We start from the raw sequence: 21,410 nt of genomic DNA, 5'->3' as shown, positions 1-21,410 counted from the left end.
CTGAGCCCACCGGGCTGCCCACGCGTGCTCTGCGAGCCCCCCGCTTCCCCACAGGACGCTCGTACGCCCGCGGGGACCGGAGCGAGGGGCCGGAGAGGGGGTTCGGGAGCGCAGAGGCGGGCTGGGGTGGCGGGGAGAGGAAGAGGGTCCCCTCTCCAGGGACAGATTTAGGATTTCAGGGGTGCTGCTCCGCACCTGACCTGGCCAAACACCCCAAACCCCGCAAGTGGCTGCAGACCGCTGCCTCCGGGAGAGGAAGGCTGCAACAAGCAGGAGTGTTATTTCAAATTGCAATCTCAAAATTACCGCAAATTAACCTAAAGCTGTGGGCAGAAGCACACATCAGAATTTGACTCGGAATATAAAAAACATTGTAAATTGCAAAACACAATATTTGGACCATTAAAAAAAAAAAAAATAGGAATTTTGTTGAAGTGACACAGCACTATAAAATGGTTCATTTTTGAAGAAAAAAAAAGCATGTTTCCTTAAAAAAAGGGTCCTTGGGCCTACTCTAGCCAGACACCCAAGTCCTACTGAAAAATATTTTTTGACTTGCATAAGATTTTGTAAGTCCGGATCTTACTAGAAGTAATTGTGCGTAGCCAAGCTCTGCTCCCTCTGACCTTTCCCTGCCCAAAGGGGTAAGTGCTGAGCATCGCCGCCTCCTCCTGCTCTGGAGCTGTGGCTCCCTGGGCTGTTCCGGTGTCCCCGTGTCGCAGCAGCATTTGGGCAGCTGGGGCCATCCAAGCCAGCAGGGAGGGGTCAGGACCCAGGCTGGGGAATGCTGGTGAGGGAGGTAAGAAGAAAATGAGTAAGAGCAGTGATTGAACAAGACAAGATGGAAGCAAGGTGGGACAAATTGCTTTTGTACGACTTGCCTGCTTTTCCTGGCCAGACACCCAGCGACACCCTGCTCCGTGCCTGTGCCATTTGCTCGGGGACGCACCCCGAGCCGGCTCAGCACCCCGCTTTGGGCACGCGCCCCTTCCTTTGCCCAGGGGCTTCGGCTTCGGAGGCCGAGCACCGGGTACAACCCATGCAGGCCTGGGTGCTGCTGCCATGTGGGTGGCACGTCCAAAGGTGCCTCTGGGTCTCATGCATGAGCTGCCGCCCACAGCCCTGCCCATCGCTCAGAGGTACCAGTACCACCCAGCGCACCCCACCAGCCCTGTCAGTAGCCCTCTGGACGGCTGCTGCAGCCGTCCTGGTGGGAGCATCACCTTGCCACCCCTCCACTCCTGGGTTTGCTCCCTGCTCCAGTGAAAGCTGCATGTGACCTCCCCAGCATCACCCCTGTCCCCGCTGGCTCCTGGACCTGACGCACTGGCTGGGAGATGGGCTGCTAACAGTGGTAACGGGGAGCTCAGGCACCTCTCAACCCCTGCGGCGATCGCCTTGGAGAGTGCATGAGACGTACGGGAAGATCTGCACAAACAGGGGTCTAAAGTTTAATCGGTTCCTAAGGGCAGGACTGGGCTCGGTGGCGATAAGGCAGCACAATGTCCAATTGTTCTCCCTGCAACACCGGGTTGGCCCCACTTCCTCCAGCCGCTGGAGCGGCCGCTCCGAGCACTCAGGATGCGCAGGAACACGCACTTTGGATTAGGGCTGGAGAGAGTTCGGGTCCACCGAGGTCTCCAGCCAGACCCAGAGCTTTGCAAGTCCTTTGGATAAACTTTCCTTCCCAGCTCCACCCCAGCCCAGCGGATAGACTTTCCCTCCCAAGCTCCCCAAATGACTTTGGCCTTCCTCCCACTCCTGAGACCTTGATCTTCCTCCCAACTGAGGCAGCTCATCATGCAGCTGGCTATGGCTCCTTCAACTTTATTCCCCATCAGCTGCATGGCTCGGCTCCTGCTCGCTGCTCCTCCAGCCGAAGCCCTGCAGCGCCCAGGACCCCTGTCCTCGGGCACAGCGGTGACAGGGAGCTGTTAGCTCTGTCTCCCCCTGTGTCCGCTTTATCAGGGTTTTTACCTGATAAAACCCCTTTACCAAGGGTTTTCCCCTTGGCACGAACAAGCCAAGACACTGAGGAAGGTGGAAGGGGAGCGGCAGGGACGTGTGGCCCCGGGGAGCAGCGGGGGCGTGCGGGGGCTCGGCCGTGCACAGCACCTGCTCCCACCCAGCCGGGGCAATTAGAGCTTGCAGCAATTTGTCTTTATATTTGGCATCTTTGGTTTGGCTTAGAGAGCAGTTAGCAGCTCAGAGCATAGTTGTAATGAGGAGTTAGGGCTAAGTCACAAGGCCCATGAAGATAATAGCCGCGGCGGTTTTATTTCAGTCTCTCTCCTCTTATTTCAATGTGCTTCCAATGATGCACTCATAGAAGAGACCAAAACCAGAATTTCAAGCACCTTCTTAAATTTGTTTTCTCCTTTGACTCCAAGTCAGAAACTTAAAAAATAACAGAACTTAGAAAGGACCTTTCCATTCCTCTGCACTCCCAGCTTTTCCTCCCCACTGGGGCTGTGTCTACCTGTCACAGGGAAAGTTCCCCGGATCATTTTGGAAGTGTCACTGCCCCTTCCCTGCAGAAATCAGCCTCCTTTCAGCTAGGTGCAGTTTTCACCAGCTCCTAGGTGCTGGATGTGGCCCTTAATTAGTGCAGGAAAGCAACCAAACCACAAATGCTTCCATCCATCTCTCAGCCAGCCCGTATTTGCGTGAGCCACAGTCTGGGGGAGGAGGCTTGAAGAAGGATTTTTAAGATACAGTGCAATCCTGAACCACAAGCACACACATTTCAACAGGAAATAAGCCTAGCTTTAGGGTATTAATCAGAGAAAGTTGTAACTTTTCAATGAGGAAGCAATCACTGATTTTTCTTTTAATGGTGTAATAATTGCTAGCTGGTGATTGAGTCAGTCCCGATCTTGTGCTGCCTGTGGATCCCAGGCTGGCCGCGGGAGGCTCTGGTTTTGCAGGGCTGCGTCCACTCTCGGGGCACCCACGGCCACCCTCAAGACAAGGTTTGCTGTGGGTGCCACTCGCGAGGGTGCCGGGGCGGCCGCGCACACCCTCAGCATCCTGTGCAGTAAGCCCCCTCACCTGCGCTGCACCACCCTCCCCTCGGCTCTGTGCACCCACGGGGACGGGGGGTTATTTCTTACTCACTTTGTCCAGCACTGGTCAGTCCTGGCTCTTCCCCTCGAGTCTTTGCAAATATTTGCCTCAATTTGCCAAACTTGCAGGGTTGGAGGGTGCTGGGTGATTTTCCTCCATACAGTCCAGATAGTTTTCTCGTGTCTGTTTGCCGTGGGAAGCAGCTGCGGAGCTCTCTGGGGCGAGGAGTGGTATTTGCTCCCTGTCTGGCCAGACCCAGCACAGCCGACAGCGGTGCAGGCTGGGAGCCTGGCTGTCCCACCGAGACCTGGCTGTTCGGTTCAGGCAGTTCGTGTGGTGCTGGGCGAGTCCGTCCATTTTCAGGCACTTGGCAAAGGCTTTGAAGACTGGTGCGTGCCTGAGGAGGGTGACTGGTGGTACATGCGTCCTGGGGGCAGCTGTAACGTCCCGTGTCCCATGTCCCATGTCCCACAGGCTCCAACCAAGACCATTGCCGGGCTCCGGTTACAATCTGGCAGCGTGCTCGGTTACGTACGCGAGACCCTCTCGGGGCCAGCTGACCCTGTGTGCACTGGAGATGCAGGTGCCAGCAGGACGGCAAGAGCCCCTGCCCATGACCCCCAGCTCTCCTAGCAAACATCTGACGATGATTTAGGTGGAGGAGGAGGGGTGAAGAGGACCTTCTCCACCACCCACAGCTTCAAAATGAACTGCAATTACCCCTTTAAAAAAGCCAGATAAACCATGCTTTTTTTTTTTTTTCCCCCTTAACAGAACAGTGGATTTGTGCACACCGGTACAATTCAGATAGCCTTTTCTAAGCCCAAATTTCTTGAGCCTCTGACCCTCACAGACTACCTGGACTTGCCAGTTCCCAAATGCCTGGTGTCACCTTCTGCTGCAGCAGCAGCAAAAGCCACCCACAGCCAGTGCAAACCTCTGCTGCGCTCGGGGTGCCAGCGATGGCAGAGCCCCAGACTCATGTCTGGGGAAGGGACAGTTGTCTCACCCCCCTGGGAGCAGCGGAGCACAAGCGGCTCCGTCAGTGGGAGCACAGCACCGAGAAGCGGTGCAGGGCACGGCTGCTTGCAGCCACATCCCTGCACGCTGCTGCGGGGCTGCTGGCTGGAGGGTGATGGGGCTGAGGAAATAAATGCATGGGAGCACACGCATGTTACAGAAACTCCTATCAGCTTTTGGCGTCTGCTTAGCAGGAAATAAGATTATCAAACGAGAGCTGCTGCCTCTTGGAGCCTGGCACCGTTTCAGTGTGCAATCCACCACGAGTGGCCGTGGGAGCGGGGAAGAGCTGCAGGAAGGCGCAGGGAAGGTGGCTGGCGATGCCCTGACCACTGGCAGCCCTGGAAGTCCCGGGGCAACTCCCATCAGAGTGGGGGTGTTAGCCTCGCCCTGTATTTGTTTAAATACCAGCTTGGGGTAATTGCACAGTGACCTCTGAAAATACAGCTGGGTCTGCCTTCATCTAGCTTCTCAACTGCAGGAGCAGGACCTTCCTCTCCAGAACCGCAAGAATGCCAGATGCAGGAATGCCAAGTACATTCTCCCATTGCTTTAAACAACCCCATTTTAATCATCCTTAATTTCATAACGCCCAAAATCACAGGAGTTTAGATGAGATGGATGTACCCCTTTCTAATCAGGGTTCAGAAATAAGAGGTTGCAAGGAATGGTGGAGAAAGATGAGCATCAACAACAGGTCAAACCAAACCTATCACCAGCTACAGATAAATTCCCAGAAGGCAAAGCCTGCCCATCACCGGGATCCCTCTAACCACAGCCTGCCCCAGCGCAGGCGAAGGCTCAGCCCACGGGGAGAGTCACTGCCACCAGGAATTTGCAATTGGAGTAGACCCAAGGGGAGCATTCTCCACGTTTCACAAGCAGGGTGCCAGCAGAAAGCCAACGTGAGGGGCCCGCGGGCATGGCCCCGAGCACGGGCAGAGCTGCAGGGTGGAGGTTCAAGGCTTTTCTGCCAGACAGCCCCAGACCTGAACTTTTTCAGATGAACTGGCTGCCACCAGAAACATGCTGAAGAGCGATATATGCCGGGGCATATTTGCCCACGCAACTGAGACCGACCACAACCAGGGCCTTGAGACACGTTAGCAGTTGCATTGTATCTTACAAACCCTTCTAGTAAACATTCCCTAAACGAGAATGTATATTCCAGGGAGGTGCCCAGTGAAGCCTGCCCTGACCCTCGCAGGCTGCTCTGGCACCGCTGACCCTGGTACCGATGCATCACCCTCCTGAACACGGCGGACAATGACTCCTGATGGGGCCATTTTTAGAAATCCTGTCTGCCACTGCAGAACTGTAAGTGATTGTCATATGGGCTGGAGGCCTGGCTGGGTTTGTCTTTCAAACGGCTCACAATAGAAACCTCTTTGCAGAAGAATTTGTTGAAAACCAGTTCAGTGAGGGAGAGAGGGATTATTGCTTTGTCATGGTAGCTCTGCCCCGGCGTGTTGTGTGGCCTTCGTGAATGCAGTAATCCTCCCTCTCTCTCCATTTGTTAAAGAAGAAAGATGCCTGACTCAGTATTTCTCAGTAATGGCAGTTACTATTTTTTGCCTTGTTTCCAACATCAGTGTCTGTTGTTTTAACGCTGCTGGAGAACAAAAGCAGACGCTGGGGCCTTGCAGAGCAGTTGCAGAAGCAATCAGTGACTTGCAGATTTTATGTACTCTAAATGCTGTAAGCGTAGCGTGTTTAACACGGCAGCACTGCCCTCCCGAGGGACGGGGACTCACGCTTCATGCCTGGGTCAGAGGCAGCAGTGGACTTCAGCCAGGGGAGGAGGTAGAGGCAGGTCTGCAGGGTGCAGAGTACCCGGCGTCTGAAGGTAACAAAACTCTGGCTGCCACAAGCCCTTCTTTTCTTTCTAAAAGCTTGCTCACACACTAAGGAAAACAGCATAACAAAAATGCTTCATTTTCCCAGCTGCTAAACGTGGCAGATAAAGGCTAACGCAGACCTTCAAAGAGTGCCATGGTTAAAATTTATGAATTCTTTTCAAGAATAGCTAATACACAGCCAGTGCTAAATATTATTCTATTAATCCCAGCACAGCATCTTAACACGCATCCATGGTCCAGCTTAAAGCCTAACTTTTGTTTTAATAAGGTAACAAAACCCACTCTTCTCCGTCTTAACTAACTCAAAAGTGAATTCAGAAGAGCCCCCTTTCCCCTTCTGTTTGTGCTTTCCCAAACTCCCGGGTCTGACCCTTCCCAGGATGAGGCAGAGGCACTTTAGGAGGAATGAAATCACCCTGGAAAACCGCATCCTCCAGAGTGGTGCCAGCACAGAAAGGAAGAGAAAAATGAGAGGAGAGCAGAGGGGAAAAACAGCGATTAAAGTGATCTAGTGACCGAAATAACACTGCACGCAGGGTCGCTTACTGATGTGAAAAAGGCAGCTATTCCTGAAAGCTGGAAACCTGAGGAGCATAGAAGGGAATCCATCACACCGAGTGAGAGAGCCTGGAGCTCCCTGCGGCCGCGGGGCACCGCCCCACCGCCCAGTGCCGGGCTTTAAAGCATAGGGCAATAATTACAATCACTGAGCAATTACCATCTTCCTCCTTTAAGCCCAGGTGTATGAACTGCCACGCTCTGCCCGGCCACAGGGCACGGCACAGCTCCCTGCCACCGCTCACCCTCACAGCCCGTGGGTTTGGCATGAGAGCAGCAAACCCTCCCGGCTACGCACCTCTGCTGCGTAACATTAGGCTGGAAAAATCATACAAAGCTGCTCCGACCTGCTACCTCGCAAAGCCCCCCTGCAGCTGCAGAGCCTCTTGCCAGGGTGCCTGCTGCCTGTGTACCCCCTTACTAGGGTGTGTACCCCCTTACTGGGGTTTATGCTGCCCCTGCATCCCAAACCTGCTCCCTTGCCCAGGGAGAGCATGCGGAGCGAGCGGGCTGCCCGGGGATGGACCAAGCGGACATCTTGTAGGCAGCATTTCCAAGCCCGAGGCATCCAAGCCAGACAGCTAACCCTGAGGACAAAGATTAGAAAAGAGGCAGAAAAGGGCTTTCCACACAAAGCGTTTTGCAGGGTGCAGGAGCCGGGCTGGCTGCTGTGCCCAGGGTGCCAGCCCCAGCCAGCCCCAGCCCTGGCTCCGCACCACTGACTCACAGGGTGACATCCAAAACCCTTTTGTCCCCTTCAGACTCATTTCTGGAGTGGTATTGTCCTCTCCGAGTCAGCCTCCCAAAGATTTGCACTTTGCCCACAACAGTCTAGACACAGAGTTCATAAATGAATCATGACTTTCTTGTGCTCATAAAGTCTGTCCTTGCTTCTGGCTCTTAATTTAGATTTGTACTTCAAGAGTTGAAATCTGGGCGTCAGCCTTGACCTCAGATCTTTTCTTCCCACATCTCTGGAGTTAGTAAATCCGACTGTCCCACCTCCAGATGAGCCCTGCCAGCACTCCCCCATGCAGCGACCTTATTTCCGCAGAAAGCTTGACCTCACCATCAGCACCTCCCAGAGCAGCTCTCACCGCTGCCCTTTGCAAGCCAGAGACAGTGGCTGGATGGCTTCTCCTCCAGAGATGTCCTTGGGCATCCCCAATGCTGCGCAAGGGCAACCTCCTGGTGCCCAGCACCGCCTGTGCCCTTCCTCGCTGAGCTCACACCTCCTCCTCCTCCTCCCCCCACACGTCCCTCTGCATGGACAGGGCCGCAGGGAGAGCTGCTCTCCTCCCGGCACCGCGAAACAGCTCTCCTGTACCCCGTCAGGGCCCTTCCCTGGGTCCTACGAGAGGCACCGACCACCCCGAGGTGGAGCCAGCCCCGGCAGTGGCCCGTGCAAGGTGCGCAGTCGCCCTTACAGGCTCCCACCCAGCATCCCCAGCCCAGGGTTTGCAAGCAGGCAGCTTGCCCAGCCTGCAAGCTGACCTTCAGGGCACCGTCACCCTCACTTGCTTAGGATGGCCCCCGAATTGTACGCTGAGCCTGTCTGATCTGTGTTTGGGTCACAGGACAAGAGCAGAAGCCAGGAGCGAGTTATTTCACTGTTTGCTCTCATCCCGCGCTGCCCGGGCGGACAGGAGGGGGAGATCTTTACCGTGACAAATCCAATCTGTGCAGCAGAAGATGAACTCCAGATCCAAGCTGTTCGCTTATACCAGAGACACTTTGCACACCATAAAGCCCCCTGAGCTCAGTGCCAGACGACCTGGCTGCTTTCTGCATGTCTCCCCTGCCACACGCTGCCTGGGACAGTCGCACACACGCGGCTGTGGGCACAAGCGATCTTCTGCATCCCTGCACCATCCAGGCAGGAGATGGACCACCCTGTCCCCTCCGCACGTTTCCAAACCCACCCCCAGACCTTGCGCAGGGCTGTTCCCATAGCTGTGGCCTGGCAGCTCCCCAAAGCTGCCCTGCCTTTCACCCACTCTGATTATTTTTTTCTCCAGAGAGGTCACTCGTTAATTCTCTAACAGCTGCACATCCTTACAGGGCATGTTTATGTTACACAGAAGAATACTACTCCATTGGGTACATTTTCCACCGGAATTTCCATGTCCCTTTATATTTGAGTTTCAACTGCAGGTCAAATCTTGGACATAAAATACAAGTATTTAACATCAAGTAAAACATCCTCCCTTCCCCTTCCTTAATATTCCCTTTGCAGCAGGGTGTTCTAAAAAGCTTCTGGCTGATGGGAAAAGTTTACTAACTCCTAAACTATCAATGGGGGGTTTGTAGCTCACACCTAACCTGGTGCGGGTGCACATGCGTGGGTGCCACACAAACTGCAGCGAATGGTGCAGGCAGTCAGGGGATGCTCATTTACTCCCTGGGGACCCTGCACGCCGGCACGGGGGCTGAATGCGTGGCTCCTGAGTAAGAAAAAGATAAAAACCCATTGGGGTCCCGGCCGCGGCATCCCTGGCCGGGCAGGCAGTGACGGCAGCTGCTGTTCCCCAGCCGTGGAGCTGGCACATGGCGGTTCGGTCCCATCGCCTGAGCCCAGCTGCATCCATCGCCCCTCTCCAGGCTGGCTGCTGCATGCCCAGGGCTTCTGAGAGTGGCTGCCTTCGGGGCACCGAGCTGGAGCTTTGCCTCGGGGCTCGCTGACCGGCTCCTGCTGACCGGGACGGGCAGCTGGCAGCATCAGGTGTTTTGGGGGTTGTTATTGTGTGCGAGCACAGTTTGGATCAGCCCTTTCCTGCCCACGTAGCCCTGCAAATAGGGGATGTTTGTGCCCTAAGACCAGCCAGGTTTCAAAGGGGAAAGCTATGTATACTGGGGTGCATTTATGTAATTTTTAAAAATTTGGCTGAGCTAGGACAAGCATCTTATGAATTGCACTGGGATGGAGACGCTCCGTAAACATATAAAACATTAATATCGGCATTCAAAGTCCCTGCAAGACCCACATCACTGCAGCCTGCTCCCAGCACTCTGGTTATTCCGTGGCCGCGAGCAGCCCCCATGCCCGGGCACTGTCGTGGTGCAGCAGGGCTGGCAGCGCTCACATCCCACGGGAGCTATGAGGCTGCCTTTTGTGTCCCAAAGTTTTTTGGTTTAGTTTGGGGATTTTTTCCACTTAGATGATCCAGGCATCTTTCTGCCTCCCGTCATTGCTAGCACCCTCGGCTGCATCCCTGTGGGTCAGCCTGACCCCATGGCTTTCCCCTAAACCAGCTGTGGAAACACCGGGCATGACAAACATCCCCGTGTCTCTAGACTGCCCACGCGGGAGCTGGAAATAAACAGCGTGGGTGTCACCTCCGCGGACAGCACTCTGCAAAGCGCTCTGCTACAGCAGCTGAGTTTCATCAGGTAGTTAAAATTGCAGACTTCTCTCCTGCGACATGCTTTTTATGGTGGTTTGTTGTTTACGGAGATGAGAAAGGGTAGAAGAGCCTTCAAAAAAATATCCCCTTGCCTCTGAGGGTACTGTTACGGAAACCCGTGGCAGCGTCCGAGGCAGGGCACTGTTTTCCTTGGAGCGGTGCAGAAGCGGCTGCCTGCTCCTGCCTGCTGACACGCAGCCTGTGGTCGCGCTGCCTTCTTCACAGAGTCACAGCAAGGACCAAATTGGTGCCCACCTCTTTACGGATGCAGGTGCCTCAGTATACCCCTGTCTGGGACAGGGAGGACCAGAATTAGGGCTGTGTCTTCTACCAAGGTCTGACCCGTCCCAGCATGTGATTCATGCTCCTTTCTAGGCTGGAAATGAGGATGACAAATGGACAGCGCAGTGTCCATGGGCCTCCAGAGCCACCCACTGCCTGGAACTGAGAACTCCCCAATTTTTGCCTAAAGACCACGCGTCAAAGAAGCGACTTGTCTGGCTCTACAGACAGCAAGAAGTGGAGATGCACAGCTTCTCTCGCTAGTTTACTCTAGTGGCTAGTTATCCAGGGCTAATTATTCTGGGGTTTTTTGCTGACCTGCTCATCTGCACTTAACAAGATTCAGCTTTGAGCTTGCCTTGCTCCGATCTTTCATTTGAAGCTCTCCTTGCATGGTCTTACGCACTGCACTGGAAGGCATTTTCTCCAGCCTTGGAGAAAAGTCATGCAGATAAGAAAAATAATTATTTATTGGAGGATTTTCCTAGTAATAGCAATTATTATCTCAAGCTTTTGTCACACTGTTAAGTTATTGAGCAACAGTGTGCACAGGAAAACACAGCCCAAGCTGTTTACTCAGGCAGCTCAGAGAGAAAAAACAGGCATTAGCATCCATAGCTAGAAGATGCTAAATTTAAAATAAGGTATCGAGCAGCAGAACTAAGAACAGAATTCTTCCAGCCAGTTTGTCTTAGAACTTAACAAGACAAGCTATATAGTCCTTATACAAATACTTCAGAATGAACATAACTAACTCTCTGCACATTTTCAGTGTAGTAAACCACTGCTGAGCTTATGGTGAACCCAGAAACCAAGTGATTTTCCTCGGAACAACCGAGACTGAGACTGTGCTGGAGGAAGTTTGATTTCTGAGTGATGATATGTCTACTGATGGTTAACCACAAGGATGGATGTGGGGTTTCACTTGGCCTGGAGATGAAACCCTCAATTCCAGCATCCTCTGCTTCTTTGGGGAAGGACATGGTATAAAGTCTGAACCCAAACTCAAATCCCAGTTTTGAAGCCTGAGCCAGCCCTTGATTGAGCTTGGCCACCCTTCAGAGGGCCAGCTGCAGGAAGTGTTGCATCTGACACCACGTGAAAATTCCTGCTTTTCACTCCTAATTCAAGCCTCATGCCTTATTAGCAACAGCACACCGAGATTTCAGACCCATCTGAGCACCGAGAGATTGGCAAGGGCTCGTGGCTGATAGAGGGTGAGTGAGAGGAGCAGTGACCAGGCACGTACTGAAACAGGGCCATCAGCAGGAGTTTTTGCTTGGGATGGGACCAGGGCTCAGCGGGGACTTGGTACAACAGGAGAATCAGATCAGCCCCTTGGCGTAACAGCATTGCATAGAGTGAAATTTTGGGGCTAGAATCTGTCATTTGGTGTCAGCCGCTGGTTTTACCGGGCAGAGCTGGCCTGCGAACAGGCTCCCCGCTGCAAGCAGCCAGGCATTTGCATCTCCCATATCGAAATGCTCCAAGAGACAGAGAGAAGGGAGGAGAGCTGGAGAAAAAGCACCCATAACCAGAGCAGCAAAACAAAGCTGTGAGAAGCCTGCCCATGGCCAGGAGTGGCGGCGGCCGGCACTGCCGTCTGTCTGTCCATCTGTCCGTCCGTGGGCGCACGGGGCGGGAGCCGGCTGCCGCGGGGCAGCCACACCTGCAGCGGGAGCCCAGACAGCCCGGGCGCTCCCGCTTTGTGGTCTGGCGTTTTGCCCAGTGTCCTGCACGGACACCGGGGGCGGGTGGCGGGGGGGGACGGGACGGTGACATTTGCAAGCCGGGTGAAGTGTCACCCAGCTGAACCTCCCTGCCTAACCTCCCTGCCTGCCAGGAACTGGGCAGCGGGTCCTGAGCACGGTGTGGATGGGGAGCCCGCTGCAGGGACCTTCCCCGGGGGCTGCTGAGCAGGAGCTGAGGGGGGAGATGCCACTTTATCCCTCCATTGCCGCACCGGGGCACACCGAGTGCCTCCCCTGCCCAGAAGGGTTTCCTGTATCATCACAAAACATTTCAACCAACAACAACCGATTAGTTTTTACAGCATCCCTTGTGGTTTCCACTCCCTCCAGACGCTTTTCCTCTGGGAAGCAAAAAACAGGCAGACCCAGGGAGGAGAGGTGCGCACAGCCCTGCACTTAACCACCCGCTGCCCGGCGGCAAATGCCCAAAACAAGGTACCTGCACCCAGCGTGTCATCCCTGGGTCCTCAGCAGCCTCGGCAGCCCAGAGCCATCCTCCTCAGGCTCCAGAGACGAGACCATGAGGACTGCGTAACTCGTGACACATGTTAGTGGCTGCTCCCAGACAGTCCCATGTGCCGGCACATCTCAGTCCGCACGAGCGAGGTGCCGGGAAGCAGCGCTGCAGTGAAGCACAGGAGAAGGGACGATGCTTTACGTTGGTCGCAGCGTAAGCCTGCAAGAGGGAAAGGGCACTTGTAAAAGGCAGGCAGTGCGTGCCGTCTCCTGGAGGGAAGGGGAAGCCCTTTTGTAATTAGGATGCCTGTTACAGTGCTACTGGGGCAGCAGAGCTAGAGGTGCCCACAGTGAATCCCCTGGGATGAGGGGGCGAACACTGGGTGCAGCTGGGCCCCGGGCTGCTCCTGGCTGTCAGCCCCCCGCCAGCACCGGCACAGCGGTCACGGCCGTGGCTCTGGCCCTGGCAGCCCAACCCTGGAGCCATGGTCCTTGCTCAGACCCTGGTCCCCAGGGAAGAGCTGCAGCTCCAGTGCTGAGTGTGCTGCAATGAAAGCATCCGCCTGTGCTGGACTGACTGGCCTCACCAACGAACGCCATGAATGGTGTCTTAAAATAAAGACGAGGTCTCTGCCTGGGGAGGGAGGGAGGGAGCCAGGGACCAGGCAGGGGAGCAGCAGCCACCCCCGGGCTCCTCCCAATAATCGGGCGATTGCATTATCTCTCACTGCAATGCCCAAAGGTGTCCCCTTGGACGCTCTGGGTGCAACACATCTTCCACCCCATCCTTCGCTGGAGAGACTGAGCTTTTGCGATTCTCCATCCAGTGTGTTCTTTCCATACAGCAGGTCCCACGCATCTGGCTTGCTCTGGGAGTTAGCGCTTAAATCCCCCACATGAGGCAATGGGATTTGCTTCTGCAGCCAGCGTTGCTTGTGTACGTGTCCGTGGTCTTGGTCTGAACCCAGACAGGACACATGGGGCAAGACCCTCCTGGCAAAGCTCCTGCTCTCGGGCTGGATAGACTCCTGGAGCTGGAACTGTAATTAAGTCAATCACCAGATTGCAAAAGGGCATGGGTGGGGAGGTGGGAGAGGCTGGAAGGTAATTAGAAAGTGGATCATCACTTTGTTTTCCCCGTCTCCCCACGGATGCCACCAGTTTGCTGAGATGTTGCACTGGATGTCCCAGCTTGAAGAAGAAGCTGGGATGTCCCAGCCTCAAAGCCACGCAGGAGTCACACGTGGCTTTGAAGCAAAACGTCCAGCTGTTGGCAGGCCATCGCTCAGCCGGGCTCTGCACAGGGAGGTCCTCACCCATGCGGTTCTGCCCCCGAGACGGGCACACATCCCCACGGCCCTCTCTGCTGTGCAGAAAGATCAGACAGGAGCTAAAACAGGGCTGGGATGGTGTAAAATGGCCAAATCCAGCCTGACTGACCTCATGTCTCTCTGGCACGGTTTGGAGGCAGCCTCGGGCTGGGCAGTGCTCCTCGCCGGCGCTGGGACACTGCCAACAGCATCTGTCAGGGTCTGCCGAGGTGTGAGCGGTGCTGGGGGAGCTGCCTGATGCTCACAGCACCTCCAGGAAGGCGACCATGGGGACCAGCCCCCTGAACACACGTTTCCCAAGAGCTGGCACTGGTATAGGGTTTCCCCTAGGGCATCCCTAGTGGTATAGGATTTTCTTCCTTTACCTGGAGCCAGATGCCCTTCTCTAGTACAGTCATTTATTTTTAAATGCTGCCTTTGAGGGATGGTGAGCAAAGGGACGGGTTAAGCCCTGCTGCAGGTCGTGAGTGAGAGCCCCCATCCCTTCTTCCTGGGCAGGATGCAACCTTCTCTTAATCTGTCTCTACCATGATGCTCCTGGTGGTTATCATCAGCCTTTTTTCTGCAAAGAACTCGCTCACTCTTGCCATTAGTGATACCCACTCAGTAAATTGCTAAAAGTTTCACATTTACACTCCTGTCTGTTTTACCTTACACAAATTCAGCGTGACCTAACTGGAATGACTGTTTTCTGGTGGAGAGCAGGAGATGATGACAGCAGGCATTAGTTAAATTAATTTCTACAGTTTTGGTCACACTTTATACCACATATTCCACTTACAAAGGGTAAAACCTGACTGATAAATATTTCATTAAGCACTTAATCACATTGCTAGAGAGAAAATCACCTTGCCACAGACACTGACTAGAAACAAGCCAATGCATTCCGCTGATACGCAGAAAATGATCTGTTACGTATTTATCATATGCTTTGCCTAATCATTTATTAAGTCCTTCTAAGAGGATCCATAGTCCAAGGAATTCGAGCCGTGCCTTGCAGTGCCAGCCCTTCGAAGGGAAGCCAGCTCTTACAGGCTGGCTGTGCTGATGATAACCCCAGACCCACTGTGCTGCAGCTCCTGGAGCAACCAGTGCACGAGGAAACCTCTTGCTGATCTCTAATCCTTTCCTGGGTGAGGAAATCCATCCCACGCAATGGATCTCTAAAACTTATGATGAATAAAATCCCTGTTCATCCAAAAGATGTATACTCTGCAGGCTTAGGCAGTTCTTGGCTTGCCCCAAAGCCGTACCTGTCAGCCCGGCACTAAGCCCAGGGCACTTCAGGAATCCCTCGGGACAGGCAATGGGTGGAGGAAAGCCAGAGCCTGAATTCCTTAAAAATATTTTACCTGGTTTAAGTGCTTTCCATTCCCATACGTAGTGTCTGAACTGCCTAGGAAGTGACTGATCTATCCAGGTGGCTGCAGTCAAAAGTGGGAATGGGAAATGAGCCCCTCAGGAGGCAATGCTGTCTGATCACAGCTGAGTCACACACCCTGGAATAAATATGATATCTGCTTTCATGGAGAAATAACACTTTCCAAAGTGAAACCAACTGCAGTGTTTCCACTGAACTCACCAGAGCCCGATTCAGGAGACACTGATCTCATTAACTGAAGTCTGACAAAACCTTGAAAGGCTCCTGGGTTTAGCTGGCTCCCCGCCTGCTCAGTTTCTGGATGATCTTTATCTGATCAGCTAGATGACAATTATGATTAACTGCACTTTTCATCAACGCATCCACACTTGTTCTGAAGGGGTGCTTAACAGATGCTATCCACAACATTTCTTTCCAATCCTATATAAAGGATTGTATCCAAAGCCAAGGACAATTTTAATGTATTTGAGTCAACCTCCAATCTTGTTTTAACCCATGGTAGGTGAGATATTTCTGGTTTCCTCCGCGTAGTAGCCAGGTATTTTATACTTAAGGAAAAAAAATAGGCTCACCTTAGCTGGTCACCTCACAGCTTCAGGGACAACCTGTGGGACAGAGGCACCATTTGGGCATCAGAGGTTGTGACGAGGCTGTGCTGACGATCCAGCGTGCTCAGCTGCAGACACCGCACTGGGGTCCACCAGCCTCTCGTGCAATGTGCTTTCACGAACGTGCAAAATTGCTGCAACTGATCTCAGGAAAACGGATCTGTTCAAGCAAGTCAGGAGGAGTCTAAAGAAAAAGGAGTGGAAAGGAAGTGTTGGAGAGATGGGCAGGAAAGAAAAACAGGCAGAGACATTTTAGCACCAGGATAAGGGACGCCATCTCCCCACAGTTCCTCACCGCTCTTGCTCTGGGTAACCTTTGCAGTCTCTGACGAGATGGCTCATTAAGCTACTAACGAGTTTGACTGGTGGATGGAGGTTCGTGGATGGTAGTGGAAGATGTTCACCTCCCAGCTGAGAAGCAACAACTTCCCATCCTCGTGGTCTCCAGCTACTGTGTGTGTACAGAGGGGTGGCCAGAAGAGGTATGGGGTTAGTTCCCCTGAGGAGCAGGGACCACCTCAGGGACAGTCCCCCGGGCAGAGGGACGTGCCCGGAGCGCACCCAGCTCTGCCGGGAGCCCCATGGGACCCAGCATGGCTCCTCTCTGCTTGGCTCCTCTGCTGAGACTGCTACCGAAAACCTGGGGTGCTCCCGGTACTGATGGGAGTTTAGTCTTAGCTGGCCGCTAAATTTGTGTCACAGGAGCCACAAGAGAGCCACAAAAATACCCTTGAAGCCACAAACAGCCCAGTCTGAGCGTGACCTGGCAATCCAGACATGCAAAAAACTTTTGGGCCATTAGCAATCTCTCAAGTTGCCAAACTCTCATCAACACCGCCTTTGTAATGCAAGCAAAGGGGAGAACGGTACTATCTAATGAAGTCTGCATTGATTTTAAAACGGGAAGGGAAAAGAACCTCACTCCTTTTCCATGGCCCCCAGCGTGCACTGTTATTTTGGAGCTCACACAGAGTTCGCCTGTTATTGGCAACGTAACCAGCCCTCGATGTTCAGACTCAGATGCTTGTAGAGTTTGGGACTTCACATCAAAGCCGCTGGTTTGGCTGCTGCAGCAGTGGCAGTCGGTGATAAAGTTTGGAACCAAACCCAAACTTCTCAGAATTTCACAGCTATTCCGGTCCCGCGGCTGGGCTCATCTCTCCTTGCTGCTGGAAGGAGCACGCACGCTGCAGTGCTCCAGCCACCAAAGTTCAGTAGGACCTGGTTAAAATTAACATTTGGGTTTAACTCTCTTTTTAAGTCCTTTTTTTCTTCAGAAAGCTATTTCTGATCTTTTGGGGTTCTGAGATCTCCTTCCACAGCCCAGGAAGAAGAGCCAAGTGCCACCAGGCTGCCGGTGGGACCCTCTGCTCCCTGTGCCTGCAGACGGAGCTGGGGCCACCCCTGAGCAGATGCCCTGGGTCCAGCTCCCGGTGATGATGCCATTCATTCTCAGTGGTGGTTTTCTCTTAGGCAGCACAGCACGGGAAAGCTACGGGAGCGAAGTGGACGAGCGCATTAGGCAGGGGTGGGAGGAAAGAGGAGAGCCATGAACACAGCCAGTCTTGGACAAACACTCTCCAACGCGGGCTCCAACGTACTGTCCTAGGGCGACCGGCAGTGTCAACTGCTCGGCAGCAGCCGTCCCCCTCTTACAGCAATCATCTCCTCTTGGAATATTTTCCTTTCTCCATGGGGCACCAAATAACTGCTGGAGTGTGGTGTCTCTCAGCTTAGCATCTTGGAGAGAGTTTTCTGTTCCGCTTTGAGCTATTTAATCATTTTGTTGGGCTTCTACCCAAAAAAATAAGGCCCTTTATGTTGTCTTTGGTTCAGGTTCTCTCTCTCACTCTTGCTTTTTAATTCCCATAAAAACCTAACATGTTCCTGCCAAAAGTATAATAGTAGGGCCGTGAGCGGTGGTGTGTGTAGAGTACCAACTCCACGGTCATGAAAGTATGAGAACAGCAATAGTCTTTAGCAAGGAGAGACAATGGGAGTGGAAAATAGTGTTCATTCAGCTTCTCTTGTAAAGTCAAAGGCAGCTGGCAAGCACTGAACGCATTCTAAAAATAGCAAAAAACCTTAAAGGAAACATGAAAATGAAGAAACCATTTCCAGTCGAGCTGCTCTCTTAAAGCTATCCGTAGATGCCCTTGAATGTGCAGACCTTCAGGTGACCAAGGGGAGCATCCCAGCCTGCTCCTCGCTCACGCTGGCTGCAGCCTAAATTTGCTGAGATCGTCATCTGAGCTCTAGGCTTTGGGATATTTGTTTCTCACTTCTATCCATCATCAAGCCAGGAGACTTCCAAGTGCCTTTACCCTCAGATAAAGGCTCAAGAAAAGCTTTAGTTCCAGTAAATTACACAATACCACTGATCTTGATTAATGCTCAGTAAAGCACTAAAGCCTTATGTACCACGTTGAACGACTTGAAGGCTTTCTTTCAGAGAAAGCTTGGCAGACAGTTGGCATTAAAAACTGAACTACTACAAGAAAAGTATGATCTCTTGACAGAAAAATAAATTTTGGGACCAGACACTCTGAGAAATACCCAATTTCAGCTGCCTGACAACTGTGTTAAAAAAGGGTTTCAAAGCTATACTTAGTCCACAAGCTGCCTTGGAAAGCCACCAGGACCATAAAGCTTCTCCCGAGCTCTCGTGGATTGCTTCACCACCTCATCACAGGATACCAGGGCTAGCCCGTGTTATCACCTGCAGAAAGCACTTCCCAAAAACCCGGTTTGTGCCAAACAGGGGATCTGTGAAGCTTCGCCACTTCCAAACACACGAAGTCTGAACGCACCAGCGCTGAGACGGACACGGCTTTTGTGCGGTTCGGAAGCAAGGGTATCAGCAGAGGCGGTCGTAAAACTTGGTCGGACTCCTGGGGAAAAGGTTGATACTTTGGGCTTTGCAAATAGCTCCAGAGCAAAAGCAAGCTGTGGGGAGATGGCACAGTACGGGTGGAAACTGGCCTGGGGACGGTTTTCAAACCTAGATAAGAACCAAAACAGCCTCCAGTGCAAAACAGCATATAGCTGAGGAAGCGCTGGGCTGATAAAGTAACACTTGGCAGGCGTTGGTCCAGAAAACGTGACTTAGCAAACAAGATCAAAATGGTTCTGGAGAGAGGGGAAAAGTTTAAAATAGTACGTCCCTGCATTTTGGCCCCATGTTCAGCTGTTGTATTAGTGATTTAACACCTCCATCTGCAGCAAAACACGGGCTGATAGTCAGGAGGAAAGAGAAGCTGTTGTGAACCAACAGCTACCAGAAGGAACTGAGGCCTGGGATGACAGGGAATATTTTTTCCTTTACGGTTGTGTTTTCCTCTCCTAGGAAATCTCTCTGTTCTGATAGAGACCCCAAGGGGACGCGTCTGAGAGTAAGGGATGAAGTCTATATACTAACCAAAGCTGGTTGCAATGGCTGGCTGTGTTTTCAGCATAGCAATGAAGTCTTTATTTCCAAGGTTTCAGCTTTTAGCAATCCAACTTTCATATATTTTTATCTTCTGCAGGCTTTTGGGATCCACTTGAACGAATAGTTTCCCCTCCTTGCATCTGCATTTGCAAATTTACACACTTAAGATTTTACAGCCAAATCTTTAGAGATCGTATGTATATATACGTGTGTGTGTGTGTTTGTATCGCAAAGAGTTGCAGTCCTTAATATCTCCCAGGTCACTCTTTAAGTACCACGGCAAACCCACGCAGTATGATACTGGCTCCATCCTAATGTACCAGTAGCACAACTCAGTACTAAATAGACATTTTTACAATCTATAAATATATATAAACAGTGACTATATAATACTTCCCATAATATAGCTATGGGAATACATTACATTTAAAGTCATTTCCTGTATCTAGATTTATACTGTGCCCTGTCTTTTTCTGTTCATAAATCCACTTCTCTGTAAGCACTACAGAACTTCGTATATGAAAAACAGCATATTCATGGGAGTTTTTAAATGCAGTTTCTAGACCAGAAACATTCAGGTAAATTTGAATATACCTGGGTTACGCATGGGGCTCTGGTCCCCACCCACACCCGGCCACGGCACCTCCTGACCCCACGGCCACGCGCAATGGCGGTTCTCACCCCCCGACATTCACAGCATCTTTCTCTTATCGGTCTGACGATGCCTTCAGGTTTTGGCACGGCGTCTGCTTAAATATGGATCGTGACCACACAGTGTATTGCAAAATGAGGTTTCAATACGATCTCCGTGCATTTCCCCGGTCCCCCAGGAGAGCACAGGAGCCCCGCGGGAAGGAGCACTCTCACAAGATGGTGCCTGTTGCTCCTGAGCAGCTGGTAGTGCCCCATGCCCAGGCACACCCTCTGCATCAGCCAGAGCTTTGCCTTTCCCTTTTAACCACTTTTATTGAGATGCAAGGGTGCACAAACATGGTATAATCTAGACTCAGAGTTCCTTTTTTCCATATGCTATCAATCAGCGTATGGGTAAATGTCCTGCTTACCGCCCAGGCAATGACAGCCTCCTGCGCCCCTGCTCATCTCCCACAATATCTAACGTTTGTTCTGATCTTTAGCATGTGTGTGCCTTGGCCAGGTGAGATGCAGAGTGCCAAGGTATGAAGTAATATTTGCTATCTGGCGTGCAGTACGTGTTGCAATACCTAGTCATAATCGTGTTTGAAAGTTATAATAGCGGAGAGAGTTATTAACCTGGGCTCCCTTCCTGCCTCCTGTGGGTTTCAATCAGACGCTGGGTGTTTTTCAAACTTTTTTTTGAGCGTATAATTTTAGTACGCACGTCAATAGAAAGCAGAAAGAAAACAGAATTTACTATGATAAAATTAAAAGGACAGAGTCCCTACCACCCGACTACACCCAGTGAGGAGACAGCCGCCCCCCCCTCCCACGCTGGAGGAGCATCACCTTTCGGGCTGTGTCACTGCCGGGGCCATCATCTGCGGTGTGAATCAACTGCCCCGCAGCCAGCCCGGGTACCGGCCAGCGACCACCGGGCTCCCTCCCCTCCCTTTAAAAGCCTGGCAGCAGCAGCGTGAGCCAAGCACTCGGTGCCGCCGCCCCTGCCATACGCCACCGCATCTCTTGCAGCCCGGCCGCCGGGAGAGGCTGAGACATGGCCGAAGGGGAAATCACTACCTTCACCGCCCTGACCGAAAAGTTCAACCTTCCCCTGGGGAACTACAAGAAACCCAAACTCCTGTACTGCAGCAACGGGGGCCACTTCCTACGGATCCTCCCAGACGGCAAAGTGGATGGGACCAGGGACCGAAGCGACCAGCACAGTAAGCAAACCCGACAGGGCTTCTTAGCACTCCTCCTTGCTCCTATGGCTTTATCAGCCTTTATCAGCCAGGAAGGGGGGAGCTGGAGAAGACGGGCTCTGTACCAGGCTCTCTTTCCTCCTGGTGGCAACATGCCTTCTGGGAGTCAGCACACGCACCAAACACACCTGTAGCCTGTACGCAGAGCCCGGGGAGGCACGGTGCGTATGCTATTTCACATCTGCAGAAGTATTAAATCTGAAATGGGTCGGGGCAACCCCCGGTATCAATACAGGCTGGGGGATGAAGGGATTGGGAGCAGCCCTGACAAGAAGGACTTGGGGGCACTGGTGGATGAAAAGCTGGACATGAGCCAGCAATGTGCGCTCGCAGCCCAGAAGGCCAAGCGTATCCTGGGCTGCA

At 52.7% G+C, this 21,410-nt stretch overlaps 1 protein-coding gene across 2 annotated transcripts in view; it reads left to right on the top strand.

Moving 5' to 3' along the window:
* The window catches only part of FGF1 (fibroblast growth factor 1), a 32,936-nt gene that overhangs the window by 3,781 nt on the left and 7,745 nt on the right, over positions 1-21,410 (top strand). For both annotated transcript variants that reach the window (XM_009285953.1, XM_009285954.2), the window contains exon 2: positions 20,815-21,008. In XM_009285953.1, coding sequence (XP_009284228.1) covers positions 20,840-21,008 — 169 coding nt within the window. In that variant the 5' untranslated portion in view covers positions 20,815-20,839. The remainder of the gene's footprint in view (positions 1-20,814; positions 21,009-21,410) is intronic.

This window comes from Aptenodytes forsteri, unplaced genomic scaffold (assembly GCF_000699145.1).
Source record: "Aptenodytes forsteri isolate BGI_AS27 unplaced genomic scaffold, ASM69914v1 Scaffold54, whole genome shotgun sequence".
Lineage (NCBI taxonomy): Eukaryota > Metazoa > Chordata > Aves > Sphenisciformes > Spheniscidae > Aptenodytes > Aptenodytes forsteri.
The sequence above is the reverse complement of the archived record's forward strand: the minus strand, read 5'-3'. Positions and strand labels throughout refer to the sequence as shown.